The 19,544-nt window shown below is 44.4% G+C and overlaps 1 protein-coding gene across 1 annotated transcript in view; it reads left to right on the forward strand.

Annotated features, from left to right (window-relative positions):
* Nucleotides 1–19,544, forward strand: part of ANKEF1 (ankyrin repeat and EF-hand domain containing 1) — a 169,900-nt gene that overhangs the window by 37,288 nt on the left and 113,068 nt on the right. Inside the window, exons 4-5 of the mRNA XM_029593521.1 lie at nt 15,197–15,575; nt 16,316–16,515. Coding sequence (XP_029449381.1) covers nt 15,227–15,575; nt 16,316–16,515 — 549 coding nt within the window. The 5' untranslated portion in view covers nt 15,197–15,226. The remainder of the gene's footprint in view (nt 1–15,196; nt 15,576–16,315; nt 16,516–19,544) is intronic.

The raw sequence follows: 19,544 nt of genomic DNA on the forward strand, positions 1-19,544 counted from the left end.
GATGCCCTAACTCCCCTATTAATTTAGTATCCTTTAAAGATACCTCCCTCCAAACCATGTGCTGCTGAGTGACTGCTTTCCTCCATGTTTTAATTTAAAAGCTACGCTATCTCATTTTTAAAGGTTACTATCAGCAGCCTGGTTCCACTCTGGTTAAGGTGGAGCCCATACTTTCAGAATAGGCGTCCCTTCCCCAAAATGTTGCCCAGTTACTAACAAAATTAAATCCATCTTCCCTGCACCATTATCTCATCCATGCTTGCCTCTGGGGTCCTGTGAATGGAAAGGGAGCATTTCGGAGTCTGCTACCCTGGAGGTTCAAAATTTCAACTTTCTACCTAAAATCCTAAATTTGGCTTCCAGAACCTCCCTCCTATAGAATCTATCTCTTATTTGGATTTAGCTGTCACTAATAATCTCTGTTTAGAAATTAATATTGGGGCATAAAGAGTTGAGTAGAAAGAATTTAAAACAAAGGACAAATAAACTTCCAGAAATGTCCTAATCTTGGGTGTGGCTGTCTCAGAGCTTGGGGGTGCTTAACTCTGACAACCAGCAGATTCATTGTGGGAAGTGCACAGTGAGGAGCCAGGGAGCACTAAAGATTCTTGTGTCCAGCTAAGTAAAAGTTTAACTTAGTTTAACTTAGTAAGCCAATCAGGGGGAGGGTCTTATTAAACTCAATTGCAGATACAGAGTCCTGAGAACATCCGTGAACAAGGGTTAACTGTTTGACTCCCTCCCACCCCTGGGTTTGTTTTTCTGATATAGTCTGCCTAAATTCATAATTGGCAATCAAGATAAATTAGTAAATTGGTATTTCCTTAGGTGTTAACCATCAAATTACCAAAATGAGAACTATCCAATGTAACTATTGTGGAGTCTTTATTCTGAGGGAAATCATCTGGAAACATAGGGCTTGCCCCATATGTTCAGAACTCTCTTCCTTGAAAAAGGAGCTGGCTGAAGTTAAAGCTGAATGAGCTTCAATGAAGAAAGGCTCACCCACCTTACAATATTCAGGAATTAATTCCTCATTACCACAGGAAAAACCAAAAGTCAAGGATAAAGAGATTTACAGTGGGCTCAGGATAAGACAGTGACCCACAGGTACCCATTCTTGACAGCTGTGCAGCCCACAAGTCTACTCCCCCACTCCCACAGGGTATTAAGGAGCTCAATTACAGTGGGCTCTGGTAGAATTGAACCTGTGATACAGAGACACACTGTATCAAGTGCAAGTACAAAAAGCCTTCTCTGTATTAAATACTGAAGAAGTTATTGAGAAAAAGATTGAAGTGATATCTGAAACGAGAGAAGAAACCCAATGCATGCAGAAATTCCAGATCAGTAATCAAAGGAAAACGTTTATTGTGCTGGATGAATCTGTCATCAAAGGCACTAATCTTTTCCTTTGCACAAATGCAAAGGGAATGGGAGAAGTGGACAACAAAACTCAAATAATTCACAAAAGGAGTCCAGGAACAGCAGTAACCTGAACGAGGAAAGCTAGAAAGCTATGAGCACAAATGCTCGTAGTTTGGGCAATAAAATCCCAGATCTGCAAGCCCTAATGGTAGAGGCGGACTTTATTATTATTATAATTATATAATTATTATTATAATATAAATAATATATATATTATTATAAGATGGGACATTCATTATTATTGGAGTGACTTACAGGCCTCCAAACCAAACGGAAGAGCTTGACTGAGATCTGGTTGAAGACATCCAAAAGATGGGAAAGAAAGGATAAGTGGTGATCGTTGGAGACTTTAATTTGCCGGATGTAGACTGGAGAATCCCATCTGCAGAATCTAACAATAGTAGAGAAATAGTGGATGCTCTGCAAGGACCTTTGTTCAAACAAATGGTAATGGAACCCACGAGAGAGGGAGCTATACTTGATTTAGTGCTCACTAATGGAGATAATGTCTCTGATGTCCAGGTGGGCGCCCACCTCAGCACCAGTGATCATCAAACAGTATGGTTTACTATCACAAAAAGGATACGGAAAAGAAGCACACGGACCCAAGTTTTGCAGTTCAAAAACACGGACTTTGATGAAATGGGGAAGTACCTGGAGGAAGAACTAGTAGGCTGGGAAAACAAGAGAGATATGGAACAACAGTGGACCAAACCAAAAGGAGCAATTACCAAGGCAACTAATTGATATGTTAGGTTTCATTTTTCTTTTGCTTTTCTTTACTTTTCTATCTGGTTCTCAAAGGAGGTGGCTGACAAAATAAAGGCTAAAAGAACAGCGTTCAAGAAATATAAAGGATCTCAAAGGGAGGAGCACAAAGAAGAATATCTGATAGAACTGAGGGAGACAAAAAGTAATCAAGACGGCAAAAAGTCAAGCGGAAGAAAGTATTGCCAAAGAGGTAAAGAGAGGTGACAAAACATTTATCAGATACATCAGTGAAAGGAGAAAAGTTCAAAGTGGTATAGTGAAATTGAAAGGTGAAAAGGATCAATGTGTGGAGAGAGACGAATAAATGGCAGAAATATTAAATAAATATTTCAGTTCTGTGTTCACTAAAGAGGACCCTGGAGAAAGTCAGTCGCTAGTTAACGAGAAACTGGAAGGGAATGGAGTAGATGTAACTCCATTTACAGTAGAGAATGTATGGGAAGAGCTGTGGAAACTGAAAGTGGACAAAGCCATGGGGCCTGATGAGGTTCATCCCAGGATACTGAGGGAGCTCAGAGATGTGCTGGCGGGTCCGCTGTGTGACCTGATCAATAGATCCCTAGAAACGGGAGTGATGCCGTGCGATTGGAAAAGAGCGGTGGTGGTCCCGCTTCACAAGAGTGAAAACAGAGAAGAGGCTGGTAACTACAGACCGGTTAGCCTCACCTCAGTGGCGGGAAAAGTAATGGAGTCGCTGTTGAAAGAAAGAATAGTGAACTATCTACAGTCGGAAGAATTGCTGGACCAGAGGCAGCATGGATTCACCAAGGGAAGATCCTATCAGACAAATCTAATGGACTTTGACTGGGTACCCAAGGAATTGGATCAAGAAAGAGCGCTAGATGTCATCTACTTGGACTTCAGCAAAGCTTTTGATATGGTTCCACACAGGAGACTGGTGAATAAAATGAGAAGCTTAGGAGTGAGTGCTGAGGTGGTGGCCTGGATTACAAACTGGTTGACGGACAGAAGACAATGTGTGATGGTAAGTGGAACTTACTCTGAAGAGAGAGTGGTGTTGAGCGGAGTGCCATAAGGATCGGTGTTGGGACCCGTCCTGTTCAATATCTTTGTGAGCGACATTGTGGATGGGATAGAAGATAAGGTCTGTCATTTTGCGGATGACACTAAGATCTGCAACAGAGTGGACACGCCGGAAGGAATGGAGAGAATGAGACGGGATTTAAGGAAACTTGAAGAGTGGTCGAAGATAAGGCATCTGAGATTCAATGCCAAGAAGTGCAGAGTCATGCATATGGGGTGTGGAATTCTGAATGAACTGTATTCGATGGGGGGAGAAAGGCTGATGTGCACGGAGCAGGAGAGAGACCTTGGGATGATAGTGTCTAATGATCTGAAGTCGGTGAAACAGTGTGACAAGGCGATAGCTAAAGCCAGAAGTATGCTGGGCTGCAAGGAGAGAGGAATATCGAGTAAGAAAAGGGAAGGGTTTATCCCCTTGTACAGGTCCTTGGTGAGGCCTCACGGAGTACTGTGTTCAGTTCTGGAGACCGTATCTCCGAAGGGACAGAGACAGGATGGAGGCGGTCCAGAGAAGGGCGACTAAAAAAGTGTATGGTCTTCATCAAATGATTTATAAGGAGAGATTGAAAAATCTAAATATGTATACCCTGGTGGAAAGGAGGAGCAGGGGTGATATGATACAGACTTTCAGATACTTGAAAGGTTTTAATGATCCAAAGACAATGACAAACCTTTTCCGTTGCAAAAAAATCAGCAGAACCAGGGGTCACGATTTAAAACTCCAGGGAGGAAAACTCAGAACCAATGTCAGGAAGTATTTCTTCACGGAGAGGGTGGTGGATGCCTGGAACGCCCTTCGGAGGAAGTGGTGAAGATCAAAAGTGTAAAGGATTTCAAAATGGCGTGGGATAAATACTGTATGGATCCAAAGTCTAGAGGATGTGAATGAAGAGAAAGCATGGGGGTGGCTTGCAGGAATGATGGCTACTACCTGGAGGTTAATATCCTTATTCAATAAACATACACACGGTTAATGCGACTCCAACATTGCTCTATGCTTCAATGGCAAGAGGAAATGTGGAAAAAAGGATTTGCATCCACAGAAAAGCAGGGGAGTAGCTTGCTTGTTACGGCGGTTGCTACCCCGAATCAAGCCTGATACTTCACTTGGAATACATATCCAGCGCAGCTCACTGCTTCAACGGAAGGGGGGATGAAGAAAAGAGGATTTATATTCAGACAACCAATAAGGACTGAATTGCACAGGCTGAGTAAACAAGCATGGGAGTAGCTTACTTATTACTGCGGTTACTACACCAAACCAATTAGCTAGATACTACACTTACATGTAACTCCATCACTGCTATCTACATCGATGGCAGGGGTGGTAGGGAAATAGAACCAAAAAGTTACTTAAAAGGGACAAGAGTAACAGATAAGTGTGAAAGCTTACTGGGCAGACTGGATGGACCGTTTGGTCGTCTTCTGCCGTCATTTCAATGTTTCTATGCCATTGGTGCCCACATGTACGATGACAGCCAACTCCTCCCCAGCAATTTCTATAATCCTATCTAAGTGACGTGTGAAGTCCACCACCTTTGTACCAGCCAGGAAAGTTACCAAGCAATCTTCACATCCACCAGCCACTCAGCTATCTATATTTCTAATGATCAAATCACCAACTATGATGGCCGACCTAACCTTTCCCTCCTGGGCACCAGCCCTTAGAGACACTTGCTTGGTGCGAGAGGATAATGCATCACCTGGAGAGCAGGTCCTGGCTACAGAATCACTTCCTGCTACACCAAGTTGATGCTTTCCATCCAGATGATTTTGCTCTTCCAAGGCAGCACAGGGGCTGCCAGACTGGAGTTGGAACTTGACTTCTGGGTCCTGAAGGTCTTCTCTATATTCCTCTATGTCTGCCTTATCTTCTCCAGGTCTGCCACTCTAGCCTTCAGAGATCGGACTCATTCTCTGCAGCAGGTGCACAAATACAGCTTCTCACCAATTAGTAGAAAATCATACATGTGGCACTCTGTGCAAAAGACTTGAAGACCCCCATCTCAGTGATGGATGGCTGTCTACATCTTAATATTGTGTTTTTTTAGGTTGCTAGGGCAGTAGGGATATATAAAATAAAGCTCTTTAAATTTAAATGGTGGATTTAATATTAATTTGGCAAAAGCTTGCAAAGAGACAATCTATTGATAAGGGCTGGGTCACTCCCTTGTTTTAGATAAATTCATAATTGAGTTTTGGTGTAAAAATGTTTCTTGTCTTCTTAAATGGGATAAGAGTCTATATATCAAAAAATGTGCTTAGGATTGGGTGAGTTGGGGATGGTGTGAGGAAACACAAAAGACAGAATTACCTACTTTACCTTTTTAATGAAGCACACAAACTAAAGATTAGTATACTCCACAGTCTCACTCTCCCCCAAACTTTAAGTCCTGAAATTACCCTGTAGAACGATACTCACTGATCAGCCATTAGTAAAATTATCTTCTGCTCTCAATGCTCCCTCGCACACTGTTCTGTCAGCCTTGGTATAACATGTATTCTTAATCTAGATACATGAGCTCTAATTTATTAGTTTCCAAATTCATGCTGAGTGAACTGTAAACTATTCAGGTTTATTTTATTTATTTATTTTGATTTATATTGTGCCTTTCAGGCACTTCAAAGGAAATTGCATTTTAGGTACTGCAAGTGTACCCAGAGGGTTTGCAATGTGCATTTGTACCTGAGACAATGGGGTTGAAGTGATTTGCCCAAGGTCACAAAGAGCAGCAGTGGGATTTAAACTCTGATCTGCAGCCGGCTGCTCCTCCACTTGTGCAGCACTGCCCAGGTTATGTTTTTCTGAGAGATGTGTTAGCGGTGGAAGGGGTTAATTGTGTACTCTGCATGACTATGGACAAGAAAAGGGGAAAATTAAATTAGCAGTGTGAAGTCTAGGGCCAACTTTAAGTATTATTTTAATCAGAAAGTATATCCAAATATAAAGACGGAGCAAAACAACACTCCAAAATACAATATCCAATCCACACGGAGTGCAAAGAAGCTGTAGGTCCAACAGTTTTATCATCAAAAAGTTTATTTGAACTTTCAAATAGGCAACTCCTATTTTCAAAACTACGCAAGTAAATGGCTTGTTCAGGGTCCCCCCTTTTTGACACGGACCCCGTGAATCTGCTCCCCTTGTCTCCCATTGGCTATTGGCAGGGCACTCTGAGGATGATTTAAGATTTTTGGTGATTGATTTGCTTCATCTGCCGTGTCGGGGAGGAAATTTCTCTGAGATGCTTATCTGTAGAGAACAGAAGTGGATTTTCACACTTAATAGCCTGCATCCGGCAGGATTGAACAATGAGATCGAGTGGCAATATTTCCTTTAATACATCTCTTTGTTTTGTATACGATCGCAATTACTGTATTCATTTAATTGAGTGCATGATTTGTCCTGTTCTGATTGGCCGGCTTACTCGTTTTCTGATTGGCTGCACAAAATCGCGCCAAAACTACTTCTTTTAAAACGCTGTATTTTGTCTAGCCGCCCGCTCTCCTTGCCGATTTAGCTGTGTGAATTCCCCAGCTTACTTTAAGGTATGTGTTCCGGCGTTAATTGGTATATTCTGTACCCTTAAATTGGTCCATTACTTTTAACACGTATTTTTTGCTGTTTTCTTTTAGCCTTTGTAAAATTCATATATTGTCCCTCCCGACGCAGCCTTCGGGCGAAACACGGGGTCCGTGTCAAAAAGGGGGACCCTGAACAAGCCATTTACTTGCGTAGTTTTGAAAATAGGAGTTGCCTATTTGAAAGTTCAAATAAACTTTTTGATGATAAAACTGTTGGACCTACAGCTTCTTTGCACTCCCTGTGAATCAGAAAGTATAACCATGAGGTAACTTTACAATAGTCCTGTCTTGGTTGTTCGGTCCAATTATTATGCAACCCTATAGCCACATCAAGCAGCATACTAACCTCTCTCCTCCCTCATTCCATCCATCCCATATTATTGCTTGTGATGACTGATAGATATATAAATGGAGAGAGAGAGAGAATCGGGTGACTAAGGACCTGCATAAAGAGAATTTAAGGGCAACATATTTCAAGAGGAGAAGTTCTACTTGAGATAGCATAGGAGTGGAGATGTAACCTAGTGGTTAGAGCAATGGGCTGAGAACCAGGAAAGCCAGGGTTCAGATCCCATTGATACACACTCCTTGTGACCTTGGGCAAATCATTTCACCCTCCATTTCCTCAGGGACAAACTTAGATCATAAGCCCTTTGAGGTAAAAGGAAATGCCTCCAGTACATTTATTTATTTATTTATTTCACATTTTTCTATACCGAGCTTCATGGTTGAATACCATATCAGATCGGTTTACATCGAACGAGGGATAGAAACTTGTAACCAAAAAACAGAACAATAAGTTATAATCAGAAAGAGAGCAAGAATTACATGAATGTAACTCACCTTGAGCTACCAATGAAAAGGTGTGAACTAAATAAAATTAAATTAAAAAGGCTAACATACACATTTTCTTTCTAATTTATCCATGTCTTTGCCACAACAGAACCCTAACATCACCATATGCTTTTTCACCTAAAATCTGAAAAAGTCCAGTGGGGAACATGATCCTAAACGACCCTTCCCCCTCCTCTTTAACAGTATTTTTCACAAGTAAATGGAGTAAAATTTGCACTTATAGCCACCTAATGTACCCATATATTTCCTGCCCAATTGGAAGGCAATTTTCAAACTATTAAGCTGATATTCAAATGATCTGGGCACCTAAATTTAAGAGTTAGACTTCAAGATTTTTGAATTAAAAACTTTGCCCTATCTGAGCACCTAAATAAATTTAGGTTCCTAAAATCACAAAACTTCTAAAATGATAGTGAGGACAAGTCAGGGAAGAGAAATTAGGCGCTTAATGTTGATTTCCAGCACTAAGCACCAAAAAGTAGGTGAATTAATAGCAATCCTTGAGGTTTTCATCCCAAAATGTAGTGCCTAAAAATGGCTGAAAATAGTTACCTAACATAGACCTAGATTTATTATTTTGCTAATGAATTTCGCATGAATAAGGCCCGCAATAAAAAAAAAAAAAAAGGGGGGGGGGGGACATGGTTAGAGAAATGTTAGACGTTTTGGGCTGTTCCTGGAGCAAAAAGAGAGAGAACCTTTTTATAAGGCTGTCATATAAATAAACTTTTATACCACTGTAGGAGGGTCAACTAGTAACTGGAGGTGAGGTTTTGGTGGTGGTCTAGGAATTGGGGGGGCAGTTTTACATGCACAGACAGAGATACTAACAGCACAGTACACATCAGTGAAGATTTGGAGGGAGGAAAGGTACACAAAGAAGAGATTTGTACCGTGTACAAATGATTGCATCAAACTAGAGTGAGAGTACACGGTACAAATCTCATCTTTTTATACCTTTCCTCCCTCCAAATCACATCAAATCTTCTCTGTGTACTGTGCTGTTCGTATCTCTGACTATGCATGTAAAACTGTCCTTCAAAACCTTAGACCACCACCAAAACCTCACCTCCAGTTACTAGTTGACCCTCCTACAGTGGTATAAATAGTGGACTAATATGTGTAACACCCCTCTCGCTCTCACTCACTCTCTCTCTTACTCTACTCCACCTCCCCTCTCCCTTATCAGCTGGATAAGTTGGAGGCATTCAGAGCGGTGGGAAATTAAAAACTTTCCTAGAGTGTAGCAGATGGACTCAAAACAAGTGGGTATAGTGTGCTCGTGCTAGCAGTTGGAGTCGGATCTGACGTCAGCACGGGTACATATACCCCCACACGAAGTGAAGCACTTCAGTAATTTCTGTCTCCAAAGCAGTTCGGAGCTACCTCACGCTCGCTGAGCGTGTTTCCAAATTCTACTCGACTAAATTCTTAGACGAAACCTACCTGAAGGCAAGCCCCGCACTCCTGCGGTGATACCACTCGGTCCCTCCCCCATTTGAGTTTCCCGAGGTGATTTCCGTGGTCCCTCGGAGGTAAGTACCTCGGTCCTGTGGCCGAATCGCGGCAGGGACTCAGCCCCCGAGCGAGAAGGGCTCGGGCGCGGCTTGGCCCCCGAGTGAGACGAGTTTGGGCGCGGCCTAGAGGCAGCCTCGGTCCCGGCGTGGACTTGGCCCCCGAGCGGACGAGTTCAGGCGCGGCCCAGAGGCAGTGGGTGCACTTCCTCGAGCGCGGCGGTGACGGTACTCACCCTCTTCCCCCGCAGCCGGAGACCGCCCGGGTCGCAACCGGGAAGCGCCGAAGACAAGGTAAGGTGTACATCTTTTCTTGTTGGTCTCCGAGGAAGTGAGGATTCGCAGAGCCGCCATGGAGGTCGCCATTTTCCTGCCTGGTTCGTCACCGCGCATTAGGTGCACATTGTTGGGCGCATGCTGTTGGGCGCATATTGTTAGGCGCACGTAGTTCAGTGCACAACTGTTTCAGCGCCCGCTGATAAGCGTCCGTTTCTAGGTGCACATGGAGCGTAAGAGAGCCTATGCATCGGCGGACCAGGCACCTCCAGCATCGGGCGTAAGTCTCTGCTCGGCATGCAACCTCAGAGCCACACAGGGCGAGGAAGCGGACTCCCTATGTGCCCAATGTGAAGAGGCCCTGGGAGTTCCAGGCCAGGACTGGTCGCAGCCCAGCATACTTGCCAGTTCCTCAGGGAATACCCCGGACCTAGCAGGCAGTGGTGAGCAGCCAGGGAACCCGAGAGACCTGGTACCCCTCAGACCAGATCCTGCTTCGCTCTCATGCGTGGAATTATTCAAGGGGATTCATGCCTTTGTCACAATGCAGGCTGCTCCCCGAGCAGGTCCATACATACCGGATGACCTGGCCCTGGGGCCCTCAAGGCCTAGGCACGACCACTCGCCACCCGGAACCCCCACTTATGGGGATTTAGATTACCCCGAGGAAGACGACGAGTCCCCCGAGGAGGGAGAACTTCCCTCGGGGATTGAACCATATCGGACCATGAGGCGCTTCTTTCTGAAAGGGGATCTCCCAGGCCTGATCTCTCAGTGCCTGTCGGAGCTGGCTATCCCGGGCCATGACGCCCCAGGGGAACCGAGAATGAACCCCCTGTTAGAGGGTCTGCGCCAAACGTCTCACCATTTTCCCCTCCTACAAGCAGCTCAGCAGCTAATCGATATGGAATGGAATACGCCGGAGGCCTCATTCAAGGGGGGTCGGGCCTTGGCGGGTGTGTACCCCTTAGACCCGGCAACCAAGGAGAAGCTGGCGTGCCCCCAGGTAGACGTCATAGTTAGCGCAATTGTGAAGCTCACCACCATTCCGGTGGAGGGGGGGACGGCCCTCAGGGATATACATGACCGGCGCATGGACACCATTCTGAAGCAAGCCTTTGAGGTGGCAGCCGTGTCCCTACGAATTGCGACCTGCTGCACCATGGTGACACGTTCCTGTTTATCACAGGCTAGGAACAACACCCCGGGAGAAGAAATGGAATCAGCTCTCTCGTTCCTCACTGATGCAGCCTCCGACTTAGTCCGTACGGCAGCCAAGGGAGTGTCATCCTCAGTGGCAGCCAGGAGACAGCTCTGGCTACGTAATTGGTCGGCCGACTCCTCCTCCTCCAAGACACGCCTCACGAGAATGCCCTTTGAGGGATCCCTCCTGTTCGGCAGCGACCTTGAGAAACTGGCCAATAAGTGGGGTGCCTCTCCCTTACCCCGTCTACCAGAAGACCGGTCAACGAGGAACCAGCGCCCCTTTCCTAGACCATCCAGAGGTAGAACCTCTCAGCGCTTCAACCCTTACAGGACTCGCTACCAAGCACCTCGTTCGCAGGCCAGGAACCAGTCCTTTCGGCCTAAGCACGGCAAGAGGGGAACCGGCTCGGGTTCGGGTCCCGGCCGTACCCCACAATGACAATCAGCCGACCCATCCCGGGGTAGCGGCCATAGGGGGCAGGCTATCCCTCTTCTACCGCTGGTGGGTCGAGATTACCTCGGATCAGTGGGTCCTCGCCATCATCCGAGAAGAGTATTACCTGGATTTTCTTCGACTTCCGCCGGACAGGTTTGTGGAATCCCCTTGTTCGCCCATCAAGAGGACGGCCCTAGACGTTACTTTGCGGAGGCTCCTGTCCCTAAAGGCCATAATCCCAGTGCCTGCAAGGGAGATGAATTCTGGGCATTATTCCATTTATTTCATTGTGCCCAAGAAGGAGGGCACTTTCCGGCCCGTCCTGGACCTCAAGTCAGTCAACCGATACCTACGGGTCCCCAGCTTTCGCATGGAAAATCTGCGGTCTGTCAAATTCAGTGCAGCCAGGGGAGTTTCTCACATCTCTAGATCTGTCGGAAGCCTACCTGCATATCCCAATCCATCGGGATCATCAGCGCTATTTACGCTTCAAGGTCCTGGACCAACACTTCCAGTTCCGAGCTTTACCCTTCAGGTTGGCCACCGCGCCGCGGACCTTTACCAAGGTCATAGTAGTAGTGGCAGCGTCCCTCAGGAAGGAGGGAATCCTCGTCCATCCCTACCTAGACGATTGGCTGATCCGGGCAAAGTCACCGGAGGAGGGCCACCAGGCAACCAACAGAGTTATAGCTCTTCTGGAAAGCCTAGGATGGGTTGTAAACATAAACAAGAGTTCCCTACAGCCTTCTCAGTCGCTGGAATACCTAGGAGTCCGGTTCGACACCCAGGAAGACAAGGTCAGCCTGACCTCCAAGAGAAGATCAAAGCTACGGAATCGTCTGCAGGCCTTGCTGGGCGCCACCTGGCCCACAGCTTGGGATTACTTACAGGTCCTTGGCCTTATGGCATCCACTCTGGAGGTGATACCATGGGCGCGAGCTCATATGAGACCATTACAATGCGCCCTCCTATCTCGGTGGAGTCCGCGATCACAGAACTATACCACACACCTACCTCTACCAGCCAGAGTGCGGAATCAGCTACGGTGGTGGTTGCAGCCCGGCCACATGAATGTCCTCCCCAACCTGGAACCTGCTCATGACAGATGCCAGCCTGAACGGATGGGGAACACACTGCGAAGAACTCACCGCCCAAGGGCGTTGGAACAGAGAAGAGTCGGGGTGGAACATCAACCGACTAGAGGCACAGGCAGTCAGGCTAGCATGCCTGCGGTTTGCCCACAGACTTCGCAACAAAGCGGTCAGAGTGATGTCAGATAACGCCACCATGGTGGCATACATCAACCGACAGGGAGGAACCAGAAGCCAACAGGTATCCCTAGAAATTGCCCCCCTGATGACTTGGGCGGAAACAAATCTCCAGGACATCTCCGCTGTCCACATCGCCGGGAAGGACAACACCACGGCAGACTTCCTCAGCAGAGAAAGCCTAAATCAAGGGGAATGGCAGCTGTCGCCCACAGCTTTCCAGATGATTGTGGATCAGTGGGGGACGCCAGGCATGGACCTACTAGCGGACAGGTCCAACGCTCAAGTTCCCAGATATTTCAGCCGCAGGTGGGATCCTCTATCCCAGGGGATCGATGCCCTGGTACAGCCATGGCCTCAGGAGATCCTGCTATATGCCTTTCCTCCATGGCCCCTGCTGGGCGCCATTATACACAAGATTCAGCGGCACAGAGGCCTAGTTCTTCTGGTGGCCCCGGACTGGCCAAGAAGACCCTGGTACGCAGACATGAGAAGACTACTGGCAGGGAATCCACTTCCCCTGCCTCCACACAGGGACCTGCTGAGGCAAGGTCCCATCCTCCACGAGGACCCAGCTCAATTCTCTCTTATGGTCTGGCCCTTGAGAGGGCTAGACTGAAGAATAGAGGATACTCGGGGCCGGTGATAGATACACTCCTCCGAGCACGCAAGTTCTCCACCTCCCTAACATATATAAGGATCTGGAGAGTATTTGAAGCCTGGTGCGAAACTCACGGCACCAATCCACATGCCGCTAAGATCCCTATCATTTTGGATTTCCTGCAAGATGGACTTCAGAAGGGTCTGTCCCTCAGTTCCATCAAAGTTCAAGTGGCAGCGCTATCCTGCTACGGTTCCCGGAGTGACGGCAACAGCATCGCCACACACCCAGACGTTTCACGTTTCCTGAAAGGAGTCAAACACATTCGCCCGCCACTGAAGTGGCCAGTACCCCTGTGGAACCTCAACCTAGTTTTAGACTTTCTAGTGGGACACGCCTTCAGACCACTCCGAGGCCTGTCCCTCCGTTTATTAACCTTGAAGATGGTGTTCCTGCTGGCTGTATGCTCAGCACGCCACATCTCAGAGCTACAAGCACTGTCCTGCCGGGATCCGTTTCTCAGAATCACTCCAGAGGCTATCCATATTCGCACAGTTCCTTCCTTCTTACCCAAAGTAGTCTCACACTTCCACCTCAACCAAACCATATCCTTGCCTACCACGGAAGGTTTGAAGAAGTCGGAAGAAGGTCGAATACTACGCCATCTCGACATCGGCAGGCTACTGTCCAGGTACCTGGATATGTCAGAAACAGTACGAAAGACGGACCACCTGTTCGTCCTTCATAGCGGGAAGAAGCAAGGGGAAGCGGCCTCACGGCAACCATCACCCGCTGGATCAAAGAAGTTATCAAGGCTGCCTACGTAGAAGCGGGAAAGCCACCATCTCTACGGGTCAAGGCTCACTCTACTAGAGCGCAAGCGGCCTCTTGGGCAGAAACTAGGATGCTGTCGCCCGCAGAGATCTGCAAGGCGGCGACGTGGTCCTCCCTCCATACCTTCTCCAGATTCTACCGTCTGGATGTCCAGGCCAAGGAGGACACAGCATTCGCGAGGGCTATCCTGAATGGACCTCGGGCAGACTCCCGCCCAGTCCGGGAGTAGCTTTTGTACATCCCACTTGTTTTGAGTCCATCTGCTACACTCTAGGAAATGTTGAGATTACTTACCTGATAATCTCCTTTTCCTTAGTGTATGCAGATGGACTCAGCATCCCGCCCGGCTGCCGGTATACATGGGGATTCACCGACTCACGGTAAGCCATGTTTTCTTAGAATAGGGCATCCACCCTGCCGGGTGTCGACGCCTTCCGGTTGAGTACACTGGCAGTCTCCAGCTACTATCAATCGGTCAGGGTAATCCTGTTTATTTAATCGATCGGTCAGTTACACATATATCCATAAAGCTTTTGCAAGGAAGATTACTGAATTGCTGCACTTCCTGTGGGGGTATATGTACCCGTGTTGACATCAGATCCGTCTCCAACTGCTAGCACGAGCACACTATACCCACTTGTTTTGAGTCCATCTGCATACACTAAGGAAAAGGAGATTAACAGGTAAGTAATCTCAACATTGCAGTTTGTCTGGCTAAGTCCCCAACCTAGCCAGACAAACCCATTTCAGTATTGGCCTCACAGTGTTTCAGGATACATTTTACCCACAGACATTGCTCCAAGTTTCAGATCAAAAGTATTCACGTACTTTCGTTTTGAACCTTGCCATGGGACATTTGCAGCTGCCTTTGCTGTGGGTGCTTGTTAAAGCTGAAAAATAACATGCCTAGAGCGCAATATACAATCTGAGCCTGTTACTCGTCTCTCCTGGCCAAAGCATGTATTGAGGGATAGTGGGTTTCGCATGGCCGATTTACATAGGCAAAAGACTTTTTAACTCACGTGAATGACCTTCAAAATTGGACTAATGGTGTATGTTTATTGCTTTCTGTCTAAAATGTTTGTATTATGGTGACCCATCTATGGAGATCTGAAATGCATCATCAGTAATTGTCTGAATTGAAAATTTAAAGCAGCATTAGTAAAGATATTTTCCTCCTAGGTATCATATATACTATACAGCAGGTTTATGCATTTATCCATCTCCATATGCCATTGATGCATGGTTCTATTAGGTGCAATTGCTGACTTGTGAATATTCAAATATAGGTGTAACATCTAAAAATTGGATAGGTCTCAAAAATTCCTATAAAAATAACTATATTCCAAAAATTGTTTTACTATTTTGTCTCAAACAGCTTAACTGGATTAATCGTGGCTAATGAAAAATGCGGAAGATTGCAGAAAATAGACTTGAAATTTTGCAGATATATAAACTTCTTCAGTGCGTGCGTCAGGGTGATAAAGAACAGATAGAAAAGCTGATCAAACTCGGAGTGCCTGATCTTATTAACCTCACAGAGCCACAGAATGGAGAAGGTGTCCTTCATCTGACTGCAGTAGCAAATAATGTCGACATGGGCAACTTTCTTATTAACTTGGGAGCCTTTCCAGATGTGCAGGACAAGTTGGGATGCACCCCTGTGATGAAAGCAGCCGAGCTTGGGCATGAGCTTGTCCTGGAGGTGCTAATCCATGCAGGAGCTGACATGACCATAGTGGATGATGAAGGAAAAGGTCGATTTACATTGAATTTGCTTTTGTATTTTTTTAAGTTAATAAATACATCATGTTATATCATGTCAGTAAAATATTGTCATTTGTTATCGGTTGCATTTTGCTATATTCTTAATAACTTGGGCTGTGATTTTAAATAGTTGTAGATGAGTAAAATCTGATGCAGCAGCCTGTTCACCAAAACTCGAGGTCATTAAAACAGTAGAGAGAGGCATTTTGAAATAGACAACCAATATCAGCTCTGTTGTAGAATGAAGCAGGTCTGCCTTTTAGGGATAATGGTGCCCTGTGCAAGCACCAGAAGTGGTCCCTCACCTCCTTAATTTTTTTTTATTTTTTGAGGGAAGGGGCGTGGCAATCTATACCATTTTGCATCAAGTAATTACTAAAATGAGACATTCCTGCATATGCAGTGTGTTACTGAGCTCAGAATTTTCAGTGGTTCTTGATGCAGCGGTAGTCCACCTCCAGTCCTGGTGTAGAGAAGTCGGCTCAGTTTTTCAGATTATTCCTAATGAATATGTATATGAGAGATTTATGTACAGTTGAAGCGGTGTTCCTATACATCTGGCTCATGCATATTTATTAGCAAACCTTGAATGGACTGGTGTCCTCAAGGACTAGAAGTTGCCTACCCTGGTGTTATAATGTTTTCTAACAACTTGTTTTGAGCAGGTGTTTTAAGCACACGGCTTTTGACCCTATAAATTCTTGAAATGCTGGGCTCTTTTGTTTTACAGGTGTTTTATTTTACTGCATTACACCTACCAAGCGACATGGGCGCTGTGCTAATATGGTTCTTGAATTTGGAGCAGATGTTAACAACACTACGACTGATGGAAGGCCAATTCTTTTGGCGGCATGTGAACAAGCAAGGGAGTGTACAGAACTTTGCATGACGTTATTGAACAAAGGAGCTGATCCCAGTGCTACAAGTCAAGTAGGAATTTTCCTATGTAAAATATTTCTTCTAAATTAATTCTAGACCCTCATGTACAAACATGTAAATGTGTCTAGCTATCGAATGCACAGTAGTTGTCCATAAGGTGTATCCTGTTGCTACTGTTACAGCAACCTCTCCCCTGAATGTGAACAGTTAGCTTGAGCAATTTTGCATTACTTTGCTTCTGTTGCATTTTTGTTAAAAATAATTAACTTATGAGATAACTCTCTCTGTTGTATTGGTTTGGAGTATTAATGTTGACTAGCTTGCTTATGAAATTGGTCACTGTGAAACCTCTCCACTGCACTGGGGACATTGTAATACGAATGTAATCTTTGCTCCACTCTAGTCTCCAATACAAGGTCACAACTTGGAGCTGAGGGGCCATCTTGTACTCCTTGGGACTCCCATGGTTCTTCTGATAGGGAGGAATATGTACTTAGGGCTATGGACCTTCCTTTCACCTCCAAAATTAAATATTTACTGAGATACTTGTAGAATGGAAATGATTTGTCAAAATGCACACATTCGTATAACATCCATGACAGAAACAAAATTCTAACAGTTACATAAATCCAGATCATCAGCAAACAGAAGGAGCTTCCTCTGATTCACAAACCACTATCAACATACTCTTGGAGCATTTCCTTTACTCACAGACTCCCCTTTCTAGTACCTGAATCCATCCAATTATCTCTCCTATCCTCCTATGACAATACAGGACAGGCTTCTGCACCAGAATTTCTTTGACTGTCTCAGCTGCCACTCTGCTTAGGTGGGAACCTCTTCCCAAGCAGAACACAAATACATACATACACTCTGGACCTTGGACGACTACAAAGTGTCTTCAGCAGATTGCTGGATAATCCCCACCAGAACAAGGAATATGAAAATTCCTTCTTCACTCGCCCCCTATTCTTGTCTGGTCCTCCTCCCTTCTCCTCACCTCTTCATGTGCGTCTTGCAACAAGAGTGAGAGTGGGGGCAAGAGGGCAGCAGAAAAAGGGCTCAGTCCCTGCAGCTGATCCCTCTCCCTTTTTCCATTTGCTTCTTTTCAAAACAAGTGTTCCTTATCTTTGTGCAGTTTCCTTCCTTCTTCATGGCACCAGTGATGGGGAGTTGGGGGAGAGGGAATACTTTACACAGCAATCCCGGCAGAGCAGCTCTGCATCTATCTCTCCTGTCTGGGAACTGAGATGGGGAAAAATGCTGGTATGACATACTAGGATAGTACATGCCAGTATGTCGTACTAACACTTTTAACTCAAAATATTATATGGAACAATTCATAAATAAAATGTACAACATTTTTTATTCTGTTCCTCAAAAAAAATGTCTATTTAATTTAACTTATAAATACATTCAAATGAAATCTAGACTACTCAATATCATAGAAACAAAGTATTTAAAGATCACATAAAAAGTGAACACTATACAGGGTCCATCAAAACATAACATACTCGCACATCCAAAGACACCATCATACATACATGCATAATATAAAAAAAAAAAACTATACTGCAATCCCACTCTCAAATATTCCCCAAAAATTAATCAATTTGATCCAAAAACCTTAATCTTATATACAGAAAAACCATTAAAATTCAAAGCACCAAATTTCTTCTCATAATGATGGCTTTTCTAATTTACAGTTTTCAACAGTGACTGCTTCTCATCAAAGACGAAAAAAAATGTATCTTCAACAAGTAAACTGATATTTGCAGTCACTTCAATCGGAGCACTTAGTTCCATAAAAACTATTGTAGTAATGTTGGGAAAAATTCATTTAAATTGAGGGTAACGAATTTTCAAAAAGTCATCCAGAAGGGTGCAGCTTAACTACCCACCAAATATGAATCATCTGCCCAACATGTTTTGCCTATCCGGCTTCTTTGGGGGCATAAGCGAGGCTCAACCAAAGCCCTCTGTAATGTTTTCACTATAAAAAAAAAAAAAAATCATCATTAAGACCAAAAAAAACAAACAAAGGACTAATACTATCTCAGCCTTTATGTATAAAAATTCCCCATGTTATAATATGAAAAATTGCAAAACCTACAAAAAACAAAAACACTTGAGAGCTCCTTAATATGTTCACATCTTAGTCATGCCATATTCTTTCTGAGAATCAACAGCTTGCATATCAGCTGAACTTAAATATTCCCAAAGAGAGCTTAAATCCACAGACTTAAAGCTCCAACCACAATGCTTATTCACAATTCTTAAAGGAATACGCCCCACTCTATCTCGGTATATAAAAATTAAAAATAAATAAATAAATAAAATTATTTAAACTGGAAGGGCTAAGAGACCCCAATTCAAATAACCATTTTTTTTCTGTTTAAGAAGGAAACAATTCATATTTCAATGTTATCTGTTGTAGCATTAAAAACTTTAAATCCATGACAGAATGTCCCAAATTCACCCAATGAAAAGTTAATGGAGCTTCTATACGATTACAGCGAATCGATCTGCAATGCTCAGCTATTCTCATTTTAATGTTGCGTATAGTCTTGCCCACATATATATATATATATATATATATATATATATATATATATAATTACATGGACAAAGAATCACATATCACCTGAGATGTTTCACACACTGTATGCAAGTGTAACAGATACATTTTCTTAGATACTGGGTGAATAAAACAGCATTTAAAGATAGCTGGCATACTTTACAATGGCTACGGCTATGATAACTATCATACTACTGAGATGACTTATGTTCTACAAACTGAGACGGTCTCACAAATTTTGGGATCTTTTAAATGCAAATAAAGGAGTAAAATTTGAAAATGGCTTCAGAGGCTGAACCAATGGATAGTGCTTCTGGATAATCTTAGAGATCCCCTTAGAAGCAGAAGTATACAGCAAAGCACATACAATGTGTTCTCAGATTCCCATTGTTTATGAAAGAAAAGATCTTGATTGATAAAAAGTGCCTGCTTGTATGCTTTGCAGATAACATTTTCTGGATAACCCCGTTGTAAAGAAACAATCACTCATATTTTTAGCTTT

The sequence above is a fragment of the Rhinatrema bivittatum genome, chromosome 3 (assembly GCF_901001135.1).
Source record: "Rhinatrema bivittatum chromosome 3, aRhiBiv1.1, whole genome shotgun sequence".
Classification (NCBI taxonomy): domain Eukaryota; kingdom Metazoa; phylum Chordata; class Amphibia; order Gymnophiona; family Rhinatrematidae; genus Rhinatrema; species Rhinatrema bivittatum.